The sequence below is a fragment of the Arvicanthis niloticus genome, chromosome 1 (genome assembly GCF_011762505.2).
Source record: "Arvicanthis niloticus isolate mArvNil1 chromosome 1, mArvNil1.pat.X, whole genome shotgun sequence".
In the NCBI taxonomy this organism is placed as follows: domain Eukaryota; kingdom Metazoa; phylum Chordata; class Mammalia; order Rodentia; family Muridae; genus Arvicanthis; species Arvicanthis niloticus.
The window spans coordinates 53,019,521-53,042,546 of NC_047658.1; the positions used below are offsets into that span (position 1 = coordinate 53,019,521).

The 23,026-nt window shown below is 37.0% G+C and overlaps 1 protein-coding gene across 9 annotated transcripts in view; it reads right to left on the bottom strand.

Moving 5' to 3' along the window:
* The window catches only part of Cpeb1 (cytoplasmic polyadenylation element binding protein 1), a 104,195-nt gene that overhangs the window by 72,184 nt on the left and 8,985 nt on the right, over positions 1–23,026 (bottom strand). For all 9 annotated transcript variants that reach the window (XM_034506885.2, XM_034506869.2, XM_034506895.2 and 6 more), the window contains exon 2: positions 13,429–13,603. Coding sequence is in view for 6 of the 9 variants with exons in the window: in XM_034506859.1 (XP_034362750.1) it covers positions 13,429–13,603 (175 nt within the window). In the remaining 3 variants the exon portion in view is untranslated. The remainder of the gene's footprint in view (positions 1–13,428; positions 13,604–23,026) is intronic.

The following is a 23,026-nucleotide window of genomic DNA, read 5'->3' on the forward strand; positions in this document are numbered from 1 at the left end:
AAGCAGGAAGGAAGATCCCACAAGAGATCTGGGCCTGAGAAAATGGGCCTGGGGAACATTGAGAGTTGGACTTCACTAAAATATGGCCTAATGGTTTTGGCTATAAATATTTGCTGGTATTTGTAGACACCTTCTCAGGACGGGTAGAGGCCTACATCACCCAAAAAGAGGTTCCTCCAATAGTTGCTAAGAAACTTTTTCAGGAAATAATCCTATGTTTGGACTGTTCCTAGATTTGGGGTACAACAATGGCCTAGTCTTCATAGCCAAAATGTCTCAAAATCAGGTATTAAATATTAGAAATATTAATTATTATCATTAAATATTATTATTAATTATTAAATATTAATTAGAAATATTAATATATTTTCTGGAGGGGGTTGGAGAGATGGCTCAGCGGTTAAGAGCACTGACTGCTCTGCCAGAGGTCCTGAGTTCAATTCCCAGCAACCACATTATAGCTCACAACCATCTGTAATGGGATCCAATGCACTCTTCTAGTGTGTCTTATTAAGAAGACTCTGACCAACTTGATCCTAAAAACTTGTAAAAATTTGGGGTCAACCTCCTCCCTTTGCCCTTCTCAGGGCCCAATGTAGTCTTTACCTGGAGGGATTTAATCCTTTTTGAAATTATGTTTGGTAGTCATCCTCCCACCCTCTCCAAATCCCAAGACATTCTCCAGGCAGAAATGTCTAATTACTCCCCTCCTAATTTCCTGCAGGCTTTTCAGCAAGCTTGCCAGGCCATTGACTAGACTATGAGAGGGATTCCTGCCATCTCCCACCTCTGAATTCACCCATCAGGCTCCAGCCAGGAGATATGATTTGCATAAAAAGAATCTCTGATCAGACAGACCCTGGAACCTGTCTGGAAACAACTCTACTTAGTCATCCTCACCACTCTAACTAGTGTTAAAGTAGCTGGTGTCATTCCTTGAAAAAAGGCCACGGAGGATGATGACAGAGGGATGGTCGCTCAGACCCCAGGCCCCTTAAAGATAAGAGTGACCACAGTTTACTAGCCCATGACACACACATCAGCCTCAAACCTGGACATGGAAGTTCAAAAAAACCAAGAATGGGAAACTCCCTTTCAGATGGACCTCTGTGCTATTATGCCTCCTTCCAGGGGTAGGATAATGTGGATCTAAGAGAGAGACAAGGGTCAGGAAATCAGATTATAGAGAAGACTGGCGAGAAAGAGGCCTTCAGGAATGCATGCCAATGGTGAGTCATCCTGCCAAGGACAATGTGTCTGCATCATGTCCTCAAATTGCTTGACTAAAATGTGGCACCTGGAAAGCCACACTCCCCCACACTGTTATCTCCCAGGCATATGCCCATAATGTAGAAGAGGAAAGAGCTCATACTGCCTTGATCAACAAAGGTCAAATGGGTCCCAATTCTGGTCTCAGTCCTAGCAGGGACAGGAATAGCTGGTGCAACTGCCATAGGCACCTTAGCTTTGATTGTTGGGAACCAAAACTTCAGGGAACTTAGGCAATTTAGAGAATTCTATTTCTGGGCTGGAGAGCTAAGTTGGCTTCCTCAGAGAAAGTCCTACAGAACTGAAGGAGTTTAGACCACCTTTTTTATGAAACAAGGAAACTTTGCACGGCATTTAGGAAAAAGTTGTTTCTTTTTTTTTTTTTTTTTTTCTTCTTCTTCTTCTACGAGACGTGGGAGGAGGCGGACAGGAGCAGGACTCGAACACAGAGAGGGCGCAGACGGACCCGCGCCCTCTGCAAGCGGACGCCTTATAGGCTGTGCCACCACCGGTTCGCTGAAAAAGTTGTTTCCACGCCAGGCAATTAGTGGTAATTAAGGAAAACCTTGCCATGGTCAGAGAAAACATCAAAGGAATGAAAGAAGACATAAATCAATTACTTGGTATCAGCCTCTGTTTACCTGATCCCTATGGCTAACCACCTTGCTGTCAGTGTTAGCCAGACTGCTGATTCTTACTCTGATCAGGCTAATGACCCTGGATCCTCAACTGCATGGCTAACTACACAAAACAGTGAATAAGCTCAAGTTACTAGTCCTTAGGACCAACTATGCCCCCTCCAGAGCAGGAAAAGTTAACAATTTGACTAGTGACCATAGAGCCAGTGGAGAACGTGACAGGGCAAGAAAATGCAGAGATTCTTCCATCTTCTCTTTTTGTTGAGGCAATTTCAGGTTTAACTAGAATTTAATCTCCTTGATGGAGAATCCTGTGAAAAAAATCACCAAATTCTATTGTAAGACCTGAGGCCAAGACAATCCAGCTATCATCTTATTTTAAACAGCCTGCTTATGCAAACGTTCCCTTCCAGCTAACTGCTCATCTTAGTTTCTGTTAAATTACCTGCATATGCAAATCTGCAGCTACAAAGTAAGATATCAGGATGTGGTTTTGGCCTTTTAAAGCTTCTTGCTCTAAATGTTTGAGGCTATACTTGGGTTCCCATTGAATACCTGAATATAGTCCCATGGCTGGAATAAAGACTTTCAATTGACTATAAAGTAAATGTCTGAGTGGTCATCTCTGCTGAATTCCCCGTAACACCAAACAAAAAACACTCCAAAACTAAAAACTGTATCTGAAGATATTCCCAGCACTTGAGAAAATGCAACAGGAAGATCTTGAGTTGCAGCAAGCCTAGGCTACCCAGTGAGACCTTGTTTTAAACAAACAATAACAAAACAAAAAGCACCAGGGGTGCTGCATGTGTTGTAAGGCAGGAAAATCTCTGAGTACAAGGCCAACCTGGTATATGAATTCTAGGCTAGCCAGAATACAAAGTGAGATCATGCCTAAAAACAAAGCATGCACACACAACACCATAGCCACAAAGGAAAAATCAAAACAAAACACTTTCCATGTGATCCAGCTAAACCACTCCAAATCCTACCCTACCCCAAATCCAAGTTAGCTTTTATTTATTATAGAGATCTGCACTCGTGTCTACTGCTGCACTGCTCGTGAAAACTAGATTACAGGATGAGACCAGGTGCCCATCAATGGATAAATAGATAAAGAAAATGTGATAAATATACACATTAGGGTCTTATTCCATAATTAAAAAATAAAATGTTATTTGAAGGAAAATGGATGGAACTAGAGATTATCATATTAACTGAAATTGAAGTATCACATGAGTTCTTTTGTCTGTGGAATCCAGGGAAGAAAATAAGGACATGAAAGTAAAAGAGATGTGTTGGTTAGTGTTCTTATTGATGTGAAAAGACACCATGGCCAAATCAACTCTTTTGTTTGTTTGTTTGGTTTTGGTTTTTGGTTTTTGGTTTTTTCCAGACAGAGTTTCTCTGTGTAGTCCTGGCTATCCTGGAACTCACTCTGTAGACCAGGCTGGCCTTGAACTCAGAAATCCACCTGCCTCTGCCTCCCAAGTGCTCCAAGGCAACTCTTAAAAAAGGAAAGCATTAAACTGTGAGCTGGCTTACAGTTTCAGAGGTTCAGTCCATTATCATCGTGGGTAACATGGCAACACACAGGCAAGACATGGTGCTGGAGGAGCAGCTGAGAGTGTCTACATCTGAATCCACAGGCAGCAGCAGGAGAGAATCACAGGGCATCACTTGTGTTTTTGAAAACCTCAAAGCCCACTTCTAGTGACACATTTCCTCCCACAAGGCTAAACCCCTAATCATTTCAAATAGTGCCATACTCTGGTGACCAAGCCTTCAAATCTATGAGTTTGGGGGGGGGGGGGGTCATTTTCATTCAAACACTCACAGGACCTTTTAGGACTGTAAGAAGAGAAACAGGAAGAATGATAGAGGAGATTAACAAGATCAAAGTACATCATATGTATACATAGGAATGTCAAAATGAAACACCTTACTCTGTACAAAAAAATTTGAGGGTGAGATGTGTAAGTAGTGGAAGGAGTAGAGAATGAATAAATCCAAATAACATTGTATGAAATTCTCAAATATATTGTATTTAAAATTTAATAAAACTAGTAACAGGGATATGAAGCCTGAATCTAGACATCTGTAACCAAGCAAGGCTTCCAGTGGTGGGCCTAGGACATCAACCCAGACACAAAACCATTGACCTACAATCTGTCCTGCCTGCATAAAGTGCTAGGGTAATGGTGGCACAGAATTTCTGGGAGTGGCCAACCAATGATTGGGTAACTAGAGGCCTGTGTGCCAGGAGAAGGATCCTATGCCCAACACTGCCTGGATGGCCAGGAACCAAAGGCTGGAAAGCCCTCAGTCCTAAGATAGAACCAAATATGCCTGGTAAAACCAAAAAACAAAACAAAACAAAACAAAAACAGTCACTGAAATTATTCCTAATGGTATTCTTGGTGCCTGGTCCAATCATCATCAGAGAGGCTTCCTCCAGCAACTAATGGGAACAGATGCAGAAACCCACAGCCAAACATTAGGTAGAACTTGGAAAACCCTGTGGAAGAGGGAGAGGAAGGATTGCAGGAGCCAGAAAGTTTGAGAACATCAGAACATGGCCCACAGAATCAACTAAGCAGAATTCATAGGGTTCACAACAATCACGGAGCCTGTGTGGGTCTGCACTAGATCCTCTGCATATACACTATGGCTATTAGCTTGTTCTTATGGAACTTCTAACAGTGGGAGTGAAGTAGTTTTCTGAATCTTTTGCCTGATCCTGGGACCCTTTCCCTCCCACTGCCTAGTCTTTTTGTATCTTGATATGCTGTGTTCAGTTAGTATCTGGAGCCTGCTCATTTTTTCAAGGGAAACTGAAGAGGAGTGGATCTGGGGGAGGTATGGAGGAAGGGGAAACTGTGATTGGGATGTATTACAGGAGATAATAAATTTAAAATATATTTTAAAATGTATTAAGTCCAAAGAAAAAAGCATTAAGAACATTAGGCATAAAAATAGTAATGATGAAAAACCCAATGATGTTCAAGTCAGTGATCTCCCCATCCCAATTAACTACATAACAGGATGGAGAAACCAAAACCAAGATCTTATTTTAAAATTTTAACAAAATCTTAGGAAAACATTTAATAGTATTAAAAATACTGTTAATTAAGAAGATTAAAAGAATCTAGTACATAAAAATTTATACCAATGACTTGGCAATCTAAAGGAACGAGACATTCCTAGAAAAAATACAGCTTACCAAAACTTAGAATACATTGTCTTAATATGTATCTACTTTAAAAATGCAATCTATAATTTAAATTTTTTACCTTAGAAAATAAAAAGCACTCCATATCCAGATGGTTTCACCAATTAATTTCATCAAAACTTAAGCAGTAACATCAGTTTTTTATGCAGACTTATAGAAGAAACAAATTTCTAATTTGCTTCAAGGAGCTAACAAGGCTGACATTAAAAATACATTAAAGGCAACTGCAAGATAATCTCTCAGATGCATGAACAAAAAATTCCTAAGGACAACATATACAAAACTCAAGTTTAGAAACATGCTAAAGTAAAATATATTATGAAAAATTTGTATTTACTGAAGGGATGAAAATCTGGTCTTATTTTGCTATTCTTTCCTGAATGTTCACACATTTATAGAGGTAATAATGTTTGTTGATTGGTTAATTTGAATTTGCTTTCTAGTCATGTTTTTTTTTCAATAATGGAGACTGAACTTGGGTGCTAGGAAAGTAGTCTACCACTGAGATGTAACCCAGCCCTAAAAGTACGCATAGAGCTAAAGTAGCATACAAAAAAAATTAATGTAACTTAAACTTCCATTCATTAGCTGGGCATAGTAGTTCACACTTAGAATTCCAGTCTCAGGAAGGCTGAGACAAGAGGAATGCTGTGAACTTCTCCAAGCCAACCTGAAATACACAACAAAACTCTGCAAAAAAAAAAAAAAAGACAAAAATAATTCATGATTTTTCTCTAAAAACTCATTCAGAAAACTGAATTTTTCTTTAATAATTTAACACAACAATGCTCATACGATCATTTCTAGTTAACCTTGGACTACAAGAGAATAAGAGGGAAAGCTATGACAAAAAGGAAAAGGAGTAAAAAGAAATCATTATCATGATATGATTTCTGGAATTATAATTGTATGTATGTATGTATGTATAATGTATGTATATTTTGGAACAATCTATAAATTAGTAGTTATTATTAGCATTTATAAGTGAATTTAGCAACATTATTGACTGTAGTGTCAATGTACAAAAGGCTTATCTTCCTACATACTAGCAAACAACTAAGAAATAAGAAAAATGCAGATGAATATGAAGAAACAGCTCAGAGGTTAAGAGCACTTCTTGCTCTTGCAGAGGACCAGTTTGATTTCTATCACTCATACAGACAGCTCATAACTGCATGTTAACTTCAGTTCCAGGGGATCTGATGTCATCTTTTGTCTCTATGGGTATGCATTCACATGTGGCATATAATCACACATATACATATACATAAAAATAAATCTTAAGAAATTTAAGTAACATATTAATTAAAAGAGATCAAAGTTTTTCAAAGATAACACACTAATATTTATGTCCTTGAAAAAGACAAAACTTAACTATAAAGTTCAAATGCTAACTACAAAGATCAATAAATTGAAATTACCTTAAAATAAATAACTTATGTTCACTGAGATATTAGCCAAAAACTGGAAGGGTAACTGCATACATCTAACAAGTTTACTCCAGAATCTATTAGAATGCCTACACAACTTAGTTTCCCAGTAAGAATGCATAAGAGGACTGTACAAGCATGGTACAAAGTAAGATTTCAAATGGTCAATAAAAATCTGAAGATGTCCAACCTAAGCAGCAATCAGAAAAATACAAAATTAAAACCGTATGTAGCCATGTTGGTGGCGCATGCCTATAATCCCAGAACTTCAGAAGCTGAGGTAGAGCAATGGCTACTTGAGACCCTGCCTCAAAAACAAAGAGCAAGCAAACAAGAATCCATATGTAGTATTATTACACTCCATAAAAATAGCTATTTGAAAAAGAATAATAGACAAAGATGTCAAGCAACAGGCATAGAAGATATACCCTTCTGGTGGGAATGAAAATTGGTCCAACCTCTTTTAGAGAAATGTTGGTGTCATTAATTTAATAGATTCCCATATATAAATATTCTTCACCATAGTATATAGCTTTGATAATTTGTCTATCAGGTTTCATATACAACAATGTTCATAGCACCAATGTTTTAACAGCCAGAACAACTAAATGTCAACATATACAACACCAACATCAAGTTTCACAAACCCCTATAAATGAGTACTGTTACTGCTCCCAGGCCTAATCTCAGAGTTGGACATAGTCAAAGCACACAAGCAGCAAAGCCAGGATTTGTTTCAGGTCACCTGTGTCAGAATCTGTACCTCTATTTTGTGTAAAACTTACTTTGAAATGGGCTGACTGAGGATGTTTTGTCAAAGCAGCTCCTTTTCTTCTCTTCCCCATTTTTAGACTACAGCCACAAAAGAAAGACCTAACTTCATCCCAAAGCTACACAGATGGTAGAAATGTGAGAGGCAGAAAGTAAGAAAAAGTTTTCAGAGGTGACAATCAAGCCACCATTACATACAAATAGGTATTTCTTTTTATAAATTGTGTGTATGGGGGGAGGAGGGGCAGAGGGTTGCACATATGCCATGGTGCACATGTGGTGGTGGTCAGAAGACACCTTGTAGGAACTGCTTCTTGCACCATGTGGGCTCAGAAGGTCAAACATCATCAGGCATGACAGCAAACTCCTTAGCTGCTGAGCTATCACCTGCCCAAGAACAGAACACTTCTAACCAGACACTATTCAACCCAACTGTCAACTATGCAACAAAAGACTATTCCTTGTGTCTACATAAGACTGTGTATGTGTATACATATGTAACATATACACACATATCATATATGTACATATAACACATAAAAATTTGGGGGGGGTTGGAGACTCAGTTGTGTCATGTGATTTTTTTTTTTTTTGAAAACTGTCTTATGAGAGGATGTTTTTGCTTCAGCAGACATGTGGGAGGATGTTTTGCTGAGAACAGACATGCGGTGTTTTTCTGAAAATAGCCTGAAAAGGGGGGCATGTGATGTGTTGCTAGAGTGGACGCTTGAGAAAATATGTGATTTTTGGAAAGGGAACAGATATAACCCAACAGACAGTAGACTATGTTGTGTGGTATTGGTTTGCCTTGTCATTTTTTGCTGGTCATCATTGAGCTTTGCTGACGCTAGTCTTCACTAACACTGCTGTGTGGTATTGGTTTGTTTGTTGTTGTTGTTCATCATTTGTTGCGATTTTATAGAGAAAAATGCACCAAAGAACTTTTGGTGGTGTTTTGGTGACTTTTTGTTGCTTTCATAGACTTGGCCCAATTAGCAGAGCCTCCAGGTTTTGTCTGGATAAAACTGTTATTGCTGATTTGTAAATGGTGTCTGTAAATGGATCAAGCTACCACTGCTGATTTGTATGAACTGAACTGCTGATATCCTGACAACACACAGATTGGATTTGTTCTATAAAAACTATTTTTAAACAGGCCCACATTTTTGCCCTATTAACCTTTTTTGGTGGGTGGTGGGCTAGAAGAGAGGTTAAAGCATTTAAGTATACTTATTAAAGTAGGTTTTAAAAAAATATAAGCCAATACATAGCATATATACATATAACAATACACACACATATACATAAACAAACATACAGAGTGGATATAGTTCATTGATAGTTCGCTTAATCAGCAATATAGGTAAGGCCTTCTTTTCAATTCCCAATAAAACACACACACAGAGAGACACACAAATGGTGCTGGGCGAACTGGGAATCAACACAAGAACAAAATGAATCTTAACTCTTTAACCTTACACAAAACTAGATTCTAGGTGGGTCTCAAATCTAAGCATAAAGGTAAAACAGCTTTTGAAATGATGCTCATGAATTTTAAAAAAAGTAAAACAGTGAAAATGGCTATACTACCAACAGATTCAATGCAATCTCCATCAAAATTTTAATGCCATTGTAACAGAAATTTAAAAAAATATTTTAAATTCATATGGAAGCAGAAAAGACTACAAATATAAAGCAATCCTGAGCAAGACAATAATCCTGAAGTAACATTATACCTGATTTCAGGTTATACTACTGAGCTGTGGTAGCAAAAATAGCATTACACTGTACAAAAGCAGACATGTAGATCAATGGTCCTACAGAAGAGGACCCAGCTATAAACCCACAGAACTACAGCCAGCTGATTTTTAACAGATACCAAAAATATACATCAGAAAAAAGACAACTTCTTCAACAAATAATGTTGGGAAATGGGATACACAAGTAGGAAGAATAATAGAACTAGACCCCTGTATCTTGCCTTGAATAAAAATCGATTCCAAATGGATAAAAGACTTGAAAATTGATCAAAAGTGGAAAGCAGAGAAAATACTACAAGATATACATGAAGAGCAAGAACATCAGTAGCTCAAGAATACTGGCAACTGGGATCCCATTAAATCTCAAAGTTTCTGTACAGCAAGGAAACAGCCTGCAGAATGGGAGAAAATCTTTGCTAGCTACACATAAGACAGACAGTTAACTCTAGGACTTTTTTTTTTTTTTTTACATCTGGGGAGGGGGAATGGAAGGAAGAACTTTAGGATATTTTTAAGTGGGTTAATGAACTGATAGTTCTCAAAAATAAAGCAAAATTCATCAAACATATAAAAAATACTCACTAAAAAAAACAAACAGGAGATGCAAGGAGGTGCATACCTTTAACTCTAGCACCCAGGAAGCAGAGGTAAGCAGATCTCTTGAGTCTGAGGTCTACATAGCAAATTCCAGGCCAGTCAAAGTAAGGCTATATATCTGAGACCTCATCTCCTACTCCAAAAGACAAGAGGCAGAGAGGGAGGGAGAGAGGGAAGAAAATAAAACAAAACAAGGCCCTAAGACAGCTCTTGGGTTCAAAGTTCTTATTGTTCTTACTGTGAAGACAAGAATTTGTTTCCCAGCGCCCACATCTGGCACCTCACAACTACATCATTAGCTTCAGCTCCAGAGGATCCAACACTTCTGGCATTCATGAACACCTGCACTTCACGGTGTGTACAAATACACACACACACACACACACACACACACACACACACACACACAAAGGTTTACCACATGACCCAGGTGTATTACTTCTGGGTATTTACCCAAAGGCCTCTGTGTCAACATTGCACATCAATGATTACTGTAACATTGCCCTCAGCAGCAAAGTTGGGAGAACCAACTCAGGTGTCTAACAGCAGACAAATGGACAAGAGGTGCGTTTACTGTCTTAGTTAGGGTTTTACTGCTATGAACAGACACCATGACCAAGGCAACTCTTAGAAGGACAACATTTAATTGGGGCTGGCTTACAGGTTTAGAAGTTCAGTCCATTATCATCAAGATGGGAACATGGCAGCATCCAGGCAGACACGATGCAGGGAGACCTGAAAGTTTTAGATCTCACCTGAAGGCTGCTAGGAGAAGACTGGTTTCCAGACAGCTAGGATGAGGGTATTAAAGCCCAAGCCCACAGTGACATATCTACTCCAATAAGACCACACCTACTCCAACAAGGCTATATACCTATACCTCCTAATAGTGCCACTCTCTGAGCCAAGCATACAGAAACTGTCAAACATACAGAATTTAATTTTTCAGTCATAAAGAATGAAGTTATGTTGTTTTCAGAAAACCTGATGCAACAGAAGGTAAACATATTGAGTTAATCTAGTCTTAACAAGACAAGTATTTTATTTCCTATTATAGACCTATATTATGTACTGATGCATACAAATCATGTATGTATAAAGGACATAAATTAGAAACAAAACTATCAAAGGAGATAAAAAGAACTAACAGGAGAGAGAAAAGGCAAGGGGAGAGAATGAAAGGAAATATGCCCAATATGTAACATTTATTGTATGAAAATGCCACAACACCATTTACAATGAATAGAGGAATGCTATGGGAATGTTTTGTTTTGTCTTTAGAAATCTTTTGAAACAAAATGTGTATTACCTTTATGGTTTTGGAACCAACACTCTATAAAGACAATTCAACAACCTTGCACCAACTGAAAAATTATCAACCAAAGAAAATTTATGTTTGACTGAAGCAACTCACTGAGGTTAAGCCACTATTGATGGTCATTTTTTAAATTCTTTTCAACTAGGAATCAATCCCAAGGCCATGTATTTGCTAAGTACACACTCTTCCATTAAGCTATATTCTCATCCCAAATCTTAGTAGAAAATGTAATCATATAGTTTTCTCAAAGAGTAATAGAACATGTATTAAAAACTAAGGAACCTTCATGAATTTTACTTCACTGTAAGCTAATGGAGAGCTTAGTTAGCTCATAACTTACATGTCTATGTACTTCAGGAAGCTGACAGAATCAAACATCCAGACTCTCAAAAGTACTTCCCATACCTTCCTGTGCAATGCATCAGAAATAAATTCGATAGATACCACAGGCCAATTTAGCTTTTTTGTCTTTGTATTTGAGACAGGGCCTCACTCTAACAGTAACTTAGGTTCCCGACAGTACCTGTATCTAGCTTCCCAAGAGCTGAGATTATAGGTGGTCACCACCACACCCAGCTTCGATTTTATTCTTTTTAAAATTGTGTGTGTGTGTGTGTGTGTGCGCGCACATGCCTGAGTCCATGCATCATGTGTGTATTGCTGATGAAGTTAGGAAAAGCCTTTGGAAGCTGCTGGAACTGTGTTACAGGCTGTCATGAACCACCATATGAGTGCTGGAAGCCAGACCTGGAGTCTTCAGCAAAGGCAGTAAGTGCTCTTAACTGCTAAGCCATCACAGACCCTTCAGTTTTATTCTTAGTTTTTCCTCCAAATGTTTAGCTACTTAATGCTCATGGCCCCTACATTTTCATGAGAATTATTTCCAACACTAAATTTAAAAAATTAAATCACAGGTTTTATAACTAAAGAACAGTACTTGCCAGTCATTCTGGGAAATCTGTTGCTATTTTTCAAAGCCCATTCTAAAAAATTAAAAATGTAATCTTTCTTCTAAAATGACCCAAGCAAAACATTACATCAACATTCTTAAAACTGTTGGAGTTCTGTGCAACTCCCACAGAAGACAATGAAACACTGTCAAGGTATCCATAATTTCATGGCAAGAGTTATCTTTAGGAGATTTCCCATTCCCTACTGATCAGCAGTCTCCTACATATGGGAAAATTACATGCCTGTATTCATGTTTTAAAGACTGCACCACCTAATACAGTTGTTACCAGTCACAAGTGGTTACTGAGTATTTGAAATATAACTAGTCCGTTATGACAAATTTACTTCATTCTCAAGTCTTAGTACTAAGATAGAGCTGAGCTAGGGATAGTTTGGTGGGTAAAAGAGGCTTGCTACACAGGTATATAGAACCTGAGTTCAGACCCACAGCACTCATATACCTATAGGTGGCCATATGTGTCTATATACCAGGAAAGGGTGAAAACAGGGAATTGTTGGGTTTTGCTAGCTACCAGTTAGCAGAAAGCTGGGGGTGGGGACACCAAGAAACTGAGCTCCAGCTTCAGTGAAAGACCTTGTGCTCAGAGGAATAAGGCAGAGAGTGACAAAGACAGAATACAGCGAACTAGCCATTTTCATACTAATTATATATTGACAAGACAGTATTTTATATATGTTGAACTAAATATTAAATTTATTTCAATTCTAACTTTAAAAAAAACCTTGTTTTTATATGTATGTGTGAGTGCCTAAATATAAGTACCATGTATGTGATTAGTACCATGAGGGATCAATAGGGTATCAAATTCCCTGGAACTGCATTTACCGGTGTTATGAGCCACTTGATGCTCATGTGAGAAACAAACTCAGGTCCAAACTCAGGTCCACTGCAAGAATAGGACATACTCTTAACAACTGAGCCATCTCTCCAGCCCCACAATGTAAATAGCTACCAAAAATCTTCAACAATATGATTTACATTATATCCTTTCGTCATATTGGGGATAGAACCCTAACAATTGGTGGCTATGTTCTGTATTTCTAAAACAAGATCTTGCTGGTTATCTTATGCTAACCCTGAAATGACTATGTAACCCAGGCTGTCCCTGAATTTACATTTCTTCTTGTCTCCATCTTCTAAGAGCTAGAATTACATGTCTGCACTTCACTCCTAGCCCCTTCACTGCACACACAAATACTGTTATTTTCAGTCTTTTAAATTCAACTCTTCCTGTGCATCACACAAAACAGATTATTCTATAATTACAGGCAGTCTCCACACATGAGGGGATCCAATCCATAATACAAACGATGAAATGGGCAAGTACTGCCAGAGACTCAGTGTGTTCTCCATAGGCCTTCCAATAAGCCCTATAGCATGCACTGCTTAGCCGCAGTTCTGTACAAGCCTTGTACCTCTGATTTTCAAATCCCATATTACCTGGCAACTGATCATGAATTCCTCGATTTATAGGTGTTGTGCAGACTTTACTGAAGTCCAGTGAATCATCCAAAATGGCATTTATCCTTCGAAAGATATTGGCATTGCTGCACGTAGAGAGTGCAGGAACTTCTTGGTTGTCCCAGCAATCCTTTATTCTTCCTGCTTCTTCCTCCTAGAAATTAAGAAAATATGGTTGGGTTTTCTAAATTCACATAGAATGCTATTTTCAACAATACCATGAACTAGAAAAAGTAACAAAGACTTCAGTTTACTGCCTACATATCAGTGCACTGAATGAATGTTTATTATGAACAAAGTACTCAGGACACTGTATTATCAAAAGTAAAAAGACATTTCCTCAAGAACTTCCTAATCTAGCAGCACACACATAATAATTTACATGACATGGTAGCAACAGATGAACTTCAGAACCAGACAGATTTAGTTCAAATATTCAATCTAACAACACAATGGAGTATCGGCGGACATAAAGAAATGTACTGAGACATGGTACACTATGGATAAACCTTGAAAACATGAAAGAAGTCAGTCACAAAAAAGGAGAGAGAGGCATTTTTATCAGTGGTGCTGCCACTGGTACATTTCCAGTGCAACTATTCTACTGTTCTTTAGAGACAATTAAATATCACCATTTATTAGTACCAAGGTAGCTACATAGCTGATATCATTCTTCACACTTCAATTTCCTCACTTTCTACATTCAGGGCCACATGCTTTAAGTAATAACACACTAGCTGACAGACTGAATTTTCTTTTTTCTTCTTTTGAGACAGGCTCTTATATAGGATGACTTTGAACTCCTGATTTCCCTGCCTCCCCTCTGAAATTACATCATCCCCTGATCTTTAACTGCTGTTTGAGAAATGCTAGCCTAGAATTCCATAAGTAGCCTGAAGGGGCGAGGGGAGATAGAGTGGAGATACCCAAAGTTATCCTTCTGCTTCAGCTTCCTAAGTAAAGGGATTACAAGTATGAGACTCCATACCCAGCAGACAGACTTAACTTTCTAAGAAGAAAATCAGCTTAAGGAGTGCAATCATTCTAAAATAACTTGGGAATCAGAACAAGTAAGGAAAACTGAAACTAACTTATAGCTTCATTCATCAAAACAGAACAGAACAGTATGATGTTACTCTGTCTAGCTTATTAAAATCCAGGTGATCATGAGAAAGAACAAATGCATTTACAGTTTACAAACTGCAGAATGGCACTGAATGAAAAAATTCATACCCTACCTTAGCTTCAAGCTTTTGAAAACAGATATCCTCTGCATCCTTTGAAGGCTATCAAAATACTCAATTCTGCACAGCAGTTTTGCCAAGCCCTACTGACTCACACCATTCATAAGATCTTTTCACAATTGCAAGTTTATAAAAGATGATTTTCAACTTCACTTTGTAACCTCATTAAGGCATGCATTTAAAATTTGCACATGTAAGGCTATATACTTCACTCATTCACTGCTTAATAAATATTAATTAATTATCCTCTATCTATAAGCAACACCTTAAGGGTTAATAGTGAGACAATGATTTAATCACAAGAAAGTTCAAAAGTTAGGACAAAGAACTAAGATCTGATCATGTCATAAATAACCATAATACAAGCTACAACATGCTGTAAACATTCTGTCCTCTAATCCACATGACTTTGGATGGAGAATGTCTTTGGAGGCTGAAGAAAGGAGGGGGTCTAGAGAATAACACAGAAAGCAGAAAGGCATTATCAAAAGTGTTCCAGTATGGCAGAGTGTTAGGTATAGAATAAAGGAGACTGGAAAGGCCTCATTCACAAAGTACTTACCAGTATCTTTATTATCAGAGGTTACCAAAAAATTTAAAGCCCCCCTTTAACAATTCAAATCAAGAAAACCCTAATTTTTTGTTTATTATAAGAGCTATAAATAAAATCTAAGGATCTTGGCCACATCTGAAGGCAAGAAAATGATCAACTACTTCTAAGTCTATAGATTGGCAGCAGGTGCAGGAGAGATGAAGACCAGTGAGAAAAGTATGAAAATAGACACACGCAGACTTGGGAAGCCTTCTGAGAGAAATTCACTCTTCATTAGGGAGGTCTAAAATGCTTATTGTTTCAAATACCCTGAAAAAAATCTAATTTAAGAATGTATCCAGCCACTTTGCCTCACTCCTAATACCATTAGGAAGATGCATCATATCCCTGAACTGGACAAACGTTACCTGGCATGCTTCCCTCCTTCTCTTATATACCAAAATTAGAGGTCTTGTCTAAGGCAATGTGTAATTAGAATAAAAATAAGCAAAGTGTTCAATTTACACCTTAAATAGTTTAACTTACCAGTAAGTAGCAATGTTTGCCATGAATAACCACACTTAGGGGTGGGGTAAGTAAACCAGCACTGTTAGATGGAGAACAGTCCTATCACTCTTCTTATATGTACACTACACATAAAAGTACAATACTATGACATGTAGGGGTTCTGAATTAATATACATGTAGTGCTTACCACAGTGCACGGTACCTAATTATGTGCTGAGCAAATTAATGTTATCAGTACTACTATTATTATGCCATGAGTCAGAGCAACTACAAGGATCTTTGAAGAAAGGATTTATGTGCTCATTAAATGAGAAAAAAATATATTTAAAAGCTAAAGCAACTATTTTATGATCCCAGGCCCTTCTCTTTCCTAATCATTTGACTTCACAAACTTAATTAAAATATTTATCATACAACTACCTAAAACTTTACTCCACTATAGACTGATTTTTTTAAACATACCAATTAAAAGAATTCATTATTTCTCATTTTCAAAATTAAAATTATCTACTCCCATAGTAGCATTGACTTTATATAGTCTATCTCAGTGGTTCTCAACCTGTGGTTTATGACCCTTTGGGACCACATATCAAATATCTAGCATATCAGATATTTATCTTATGATTCATAACAGTAGCAAAATTATAGTTATGAGACAGCAACAAAATAATTTTATGGCTGGGGTTAACCACAACATGAGGAATTGTATTTAAGGGTTACAGCATTAGGAAGGTTGAGAACCACCGGTCTTCAACTTTAGCAACATATAGTTCTGAATTCAGACCAATATTTTACCATAACAACATTTTTTCTTGGTTAATCTTCTGTTGCCTAATAACTTGTATTGTTTTGGTATATTCTGCCATAAAATGAGATCATCAACAAGCTTTTTTTGTTTGTTTTTACCTCAACTTAAGTCTTATTGTGGACAAAATAATTATGCTTTTATATGAATCAAAAACTTAGTATAGCCAAGCAGTGATGGTATATGCCTTTAATCCCAGCACTTGAGAGACAGAGGCAAGTGAGTCCAAGGCCAGCCTGGTCTACAATGTGTGTTCCAGGACATCCAGGGCTATTAAATAGTGAAGCCCTGTCTCAGAAAAAGAGATAAACATCATAAAATTGTGTATGTCTGTGGTAAAATAAATATATATATATGTATATATATACATATATATATATACATATATATATATATATATATATATATATATATATATATATATATTTAGAACTGCTTTATTGGAAACCCATGGCCTTGGCTTCAGATAGTATATGCCCTAGGCTGAGCATATGGTAACCATTCCTCAGGTCAAAAATCTTAGCTAGGTGACACTCAATTCTCATAAATGAGTACAGTACTACCATCTCTAGTTTTTATTCAATATGCTTTTACTCAAGAACACAACTCCCTACACTAGAGATGCCTTCAAGAGAGTTACTGTTAATCCCCTTACAACCTTGTAAAAAGCTAGCAAAGAAATTTAAGTTTGGGCCAGGTGTAATGGTGTATGCCTCTAATCCCCACACTTGGAAAGCAGAAGCAAGCAGATCTCTGTTAGTCTGAGGCCAGCCTGGTCAGAATGAAAAAAAGAAAAAATAAATTCAAGTTTATCTGAAAGATACAGTTTATTCCTCCAGATGAGAATCTTAAAGACAAAGTCCATGGATTAGAATTTATAAAGCCTTTTAAAAAACTGTGTTTATACTTGTTTTCCCCCTGAGAATAAGACTTTTTGCATTTAATTGGATTCTTTTTAAGTTAAAGATCATTGGTCTTGTACATTCAAGCCTTTAAAAAATATTGTCAAAGTAACAGAAAAAAATCTACTTAGATGCCTCCCAAGAACATTATACTGTACTGTACTTTGGCAATTTGCCTTAGACTTATACTAAATATACAGTTGAAAATTTATATTTTGAAGATTTTGAATATACTTTTTACTGCAATTTTAAGCATAACGAGCCACACAAAAAATAATTTAGGGATGATGAATTAGGAACACGTTTTTCTTGCAAAATAATGCAAACCTAGATACATTTATTTCTATGCTTGCTTTAAATCTCCATCAGGAAACTGAAAGACTTGGTTCAAGGCCATCCTGTTACATGATAAAACAGTCTCAAAAAGAAAAAAACAACAACAAAGGGAACTATGCAGAGAGAAAAGCTAGGGTAGGAGGATATGTGGAAAAATATGCTTAATATCGTGTGTGTGTGTGTGTGTAGTTTTTGTACTATTCATACACATATATGTATAAAATTGAAAGAGAGGGAAAGAAAAGGGGAAGAACAGGGTATCCTTGTCAAGGTCTTTAAAAAAATGTAGTCTCTGAAAAAAAATACAATGAATAAAATTTTATTTTGGTACATATAAAATTAGTAATACTAACCATTTTAGTAATAACTAATCATTTTAACCAAAAAATAGAAAGTTCACACAGCTCAATCTTATATTTCATGAATACTAAAAAAAACTGCTGGTTAGAAATTGAGATCACAGAATGGATAAAAACAGTTCATGTCTCAGAAGAATTCATTTAATGGGATGAGTAAATTCAGTCAAGCCAGTGGAAAACAAAGAAAACAAAATGCACAAGAAAGTAATAAATCAGTCTCAGAAATGGTTTCACAATGAAAACTTCTAAGTTAGGGAAAACTGAACATGGTGAGTTTCAATAAGCAGACATTAAAAAAAAAGCATAACAGGCAGTACAAAGTGTCAGGGGATAGAAAACCCAGTATATTCAAGGAGAGACGTGTTCCAACAAGAATGAGTGTATTTGAATCTTAACCATCTCAGGTGACCACTGACCACTCTTCTTCTTTCATGATCTTCCATCATTTCTACAATGTCTCTTTCTCCTTATTGTTGTAAGTGTGTGCAAGGCTCTTCTAACTTAATCCTCCTCAATCCACTGCCTATCTTGTCTGCTTTATGACCAACCAGTATTTATCTCCAATTCACTCCTTCAATCTGTAACATGGTCAACATGCCTTCCCAAAAAACTTGACACTACATAGCTCCTAAATCAATGACTTCATAGTTGCCAAAGCCAACCAAATCTTTCTTGACTTTGGGGGTGAGGGTGGGGGAGCCTCAACTACTCTACTGAATTCAGGAACTTCTCCTGGTTCTTCCTCCTTTGGTTATTTTTGTGTATACACACACACACACACACACACACACACACACACACACACACCCTGATCACCCAGTCTTAATTCCATTGTCAGTTTAAGAAGGAAACAGAACAGTATCTAGAATACAATTATGAAAATACATGAAAAGATTTTCAGTTTTAGATTATGTTTGTGCATGTGTTTATATGGATAAACATGAATACTGCCGCTCATGGAGGCCAGAAGTTTTCAGATCCACCAGAATTGGAGTTACCTGCAGTTGTGACCTAGGAGCTGAACTTGTTCCCTCTACAAGAGAAGAGTAACTTCTGAGCCATTTCCCTAGGCCCAGAATGGGAATATTTAATACTAAAATTGCTCAAAAATAGTTGACAGCACATGACCACTGTAACTATAGCTTTTGTCCACAAATACTAGTCACTATTCACTGTAGGCATCACTAACTCTACAATTTGATAAACTGTAAGGCTGTTCACAGCCTATATCTATACCTCTGCAGAGGTGCCCAACATTAATATCTGCTATATTATCTATCCATCCATCCATCCATCCATCCATCCATCCAATGTCACTATCTGCAGACACACCAGAAGAGGGCATTGGATCCCATTACAGATGGTTGTGAGTCACCATGTGGTTGCTGGGAATTGAACTCAGGACCTTTGGAAGAGTAGTCAGTGCTCTTAACCATTGAGCCACTTCTCCAACCACAAGATCTGCTATATTTTCAAGCTCTCAATACATATACCATATGATAGCTAGATCCATATTACACTTCTGTCATAGGTATGTTGGGCAATTTAATAGTACTTGCATAAACAGTAATGGTTTCTTATGCTTTAGAAATAGGATATTTACTCACTAATTTTCTTCTGTCAAAACTCAACGACTACTCAGAATTTGGGTTTTAAGTTTTGACCACAGAGAATTCCTCAAACGGAACTCTAAGGTTCCAGAGTTATGTCAGAGTTGTTTCCCAAACTCCTATCTCCTCTCCAGTGTTTCTCAAACTGCCTGATGTAGAAAGAAGGAAAAAGGAATCTGAAGTTTGGGACCTCAATTTTAATCCTAGAGTTCTATTAACTTCAACCAAGATTTTCAATCTAGCTAAGCATACCTTTTCATTCATGATAATGACAGTCTCAAAAATCATTGTTGTCAAAAGATACTGAAGGCCCTAGACAACCGGTATCTAGGTTCTATTCATTCTGACATAACTCTTTCTACTATCTTTTCTTCTATTACCAAAGAAATGAGTTCTATCAAAGAACAGTTTTGACATCCATCTTTCCTTATACCCTTGAGACCTCTTGATAGTTATTGTTCCTGTTATATATTCATATTTTCTGTGAATAGGATCAACTCTCTTCAAATTTTAGACTGTTCCTTAGCCCCACACTCCCTTCTGGTAGTCTTCCTCTAGCTTCTCTGTACAGAAACCTATTACCTCTAACTCCCACACCCTTGCTTATATCTTTAATCCTTGAAGTTAAGCATCTGATGCCACTCTCCTTCCCCACGAGTTCAGAATGCCTTAGTTGCTCTTCTATTGCTGTGAAGAGACATCATGACCAAAGCAACTCTTTTTTTTTTTTTAAAGCATTTACTTTGGGGCTTGCTTATAGTTTCAGTATTAACTTTTTTTTAAGCATTAACTTCTTTAAAGATAGTAACAGCATGACAACTGAAAGTATATGAATGTGTCCTTCAGGTGCTGTTAAATTAAAATTCTTAAGTCCAACTCACATTTTGGATGGACTTTTTTTAACCCACATCTGACTTTGTAACACCTATGTCAGCCATGTGACATTCTTCAGATATTGTAAATGTTGACATACTTCTTGACAGCACCACAGCTCTCATCAGGAGTCTTTTAAATATATTATGTATAGTGTCAAATAAATGTTTTCTAAAATTCTAATTTCTTCTGTGCTCATATTTTATCACTGGCAACAAACACAAACTGTCAATCATTTTTAATGAAACTGACATATTCTGTTTGTTTTAAATAAATCTAACAAATAACCCCAAGTTGAACAATCATAGTTTATCAGTGTTCTTCTAGGTAAGAGATGTATTTTTCTTGAAATAAAATCACAGAAATATTACAAACCACTCTAGTTGTATATGAAGCAATAGTGTTTTCCATTAGCTTCCTACTTGTCATAGTACACACTCAAGAATTAGTAAGCTTTATATTTTTTTTATTGCTTCAAGGACATTTGAAATTGGCTTGCTTATGGAGTGTTGTATAAATAATTCAATGATGGATGCTACAATTTAATGGCACTGCTAAGGTGCAAGTTGACTGTATTTACCCCTGCCACTTCTGCATTATCAGTGCAAACACCAACACAGTTTAAAAGCAACTGATGGACCAAGTGTGGAGAATATGAATATAATGTCATCACTTATAGGTAGGAGGGTTGTAAGTTTGAAGTCAACCTAGGCTATACAGAAAGTTTCAAACAGCCTGAGCTATGCAATTCTGTCTCAAAAGGAAGGAAAAAGAAAAGTTCATGGTATGTCAGAATTATGAAATACTTGACTTTGGAGACCTGCAGTCTTCAATCTAGCACCGAGAATTTCTGTCATAAACTCGAGGTGCCTTAACCATAACATTAAAAAAAAAATCCCTTCATCTTAGTGACCAACTTATTTTCCTTTTAATTGAAAGATAGCACATACGTAAAGGGCATGAAAAATAAGCTTATGGCTTAATAAATATTGACCTATTTGTATAAGTACCACACCAAAATAAAAACACATCTACATTATAGGTTTTTCTGTGCTCTTTCTCATTGTTTTTGTTTCAGCCCATCTCCAAAGGCTTACTGTTCAGATATATGTTTGCATGCCTGTACATCTGTACATGTGGAAGCAGGAGTCAAACTTCCTGTTCAGGCATCTATGTTGTTTGTTGACACAAGGTTTCTCAATGACCTGGAGTTCATTGTTGTTGTTACCAAATTGGTGTGTTCAGTTTTTACTTGTGATTTTTTTTAGTCAGGGTCTCAGGTATCCCAAACTGGTTTCAAATTGGCTATATAGCCAAAGACAACCTTGAAATTCTGATTTTCCTGCCTATACCTCCCAAATGCTAGGATTACTACTATTCTCCATGTTGTGTGGTGCTAGGAATCAAACTCAAGGTACTTTATGCTAATAGGCAAGTACTCTAGCAACTAAGCTATATCTTAGTCTGGTTTGGTTTATTTTTGGACTTCTATAAATGGAGTTATATAATAGGCAGTCTTGTTCTCTGGGGTCTGGCTTTCTTATTTAATTTTTAAATTATTTTTGCTTTGAGAAAGAGCTCCACTATGTAGTATTAACTGGCCTGCTATGTAGACCAGGCTGGCCTAGACCTCAAAGATCCATCTGCTTTTGCCTTCTGAGTGACGGGTTTAAAGGCATTACACCCACACACACAGAAGGCCTGTTTTTTTCATTATTTTTCTAGTGCTAGGATAAAACCTAAAGCCTTGTGACTTGAAAGTGGTCTACTAATAAGCTACATAACCATCCTTTTAACAAATTGTTATGAAGGAATCTAAAGTGTCCAGACTAGCCTACCTCAGTCTTCCAAGTAGCTATAATTACAGGTATATACTAGCAGTATGAAATGTCTGCATGTTAACAAATGTAGTTAATCACAACTTATGGACATATAGCAAAGAATTAAAACAGTAGAGATTACAGCTGTCCTCTGTCTTCTCTATATTTTTTAAAAAATAATTTTTTTTATTTTATGTATTTGCCTGTATGGAGGTGTTGGATTCTCTGGAACTGGAGTTACAGACTGCTGTGAGCTGAAATGTGGGTGCTGGGAATTGAACCCGATCCTTTGGAAGAGTAAACTGTGCTCTTAACCATTGATCCATCTCTTTGGCCCTTCTCTGTATCTTTTGACTGTAATAAATCTTAGCTATTGGTACAACTACTGTTTGAACAGTAGTTTGATCCTGCTAGTGAATCGTCCTACCTGAGCATGGTCTTGGGCATATCTGACCAGCAATGGTCACTTGTCATTATCATTGTTGTCTTCTCATTCAGACTTTAATAGTCTTGCTAAAATCTCTGTTAACTGTTCTTTTAAAATATCACACTTAACCTTCCCCCTCTC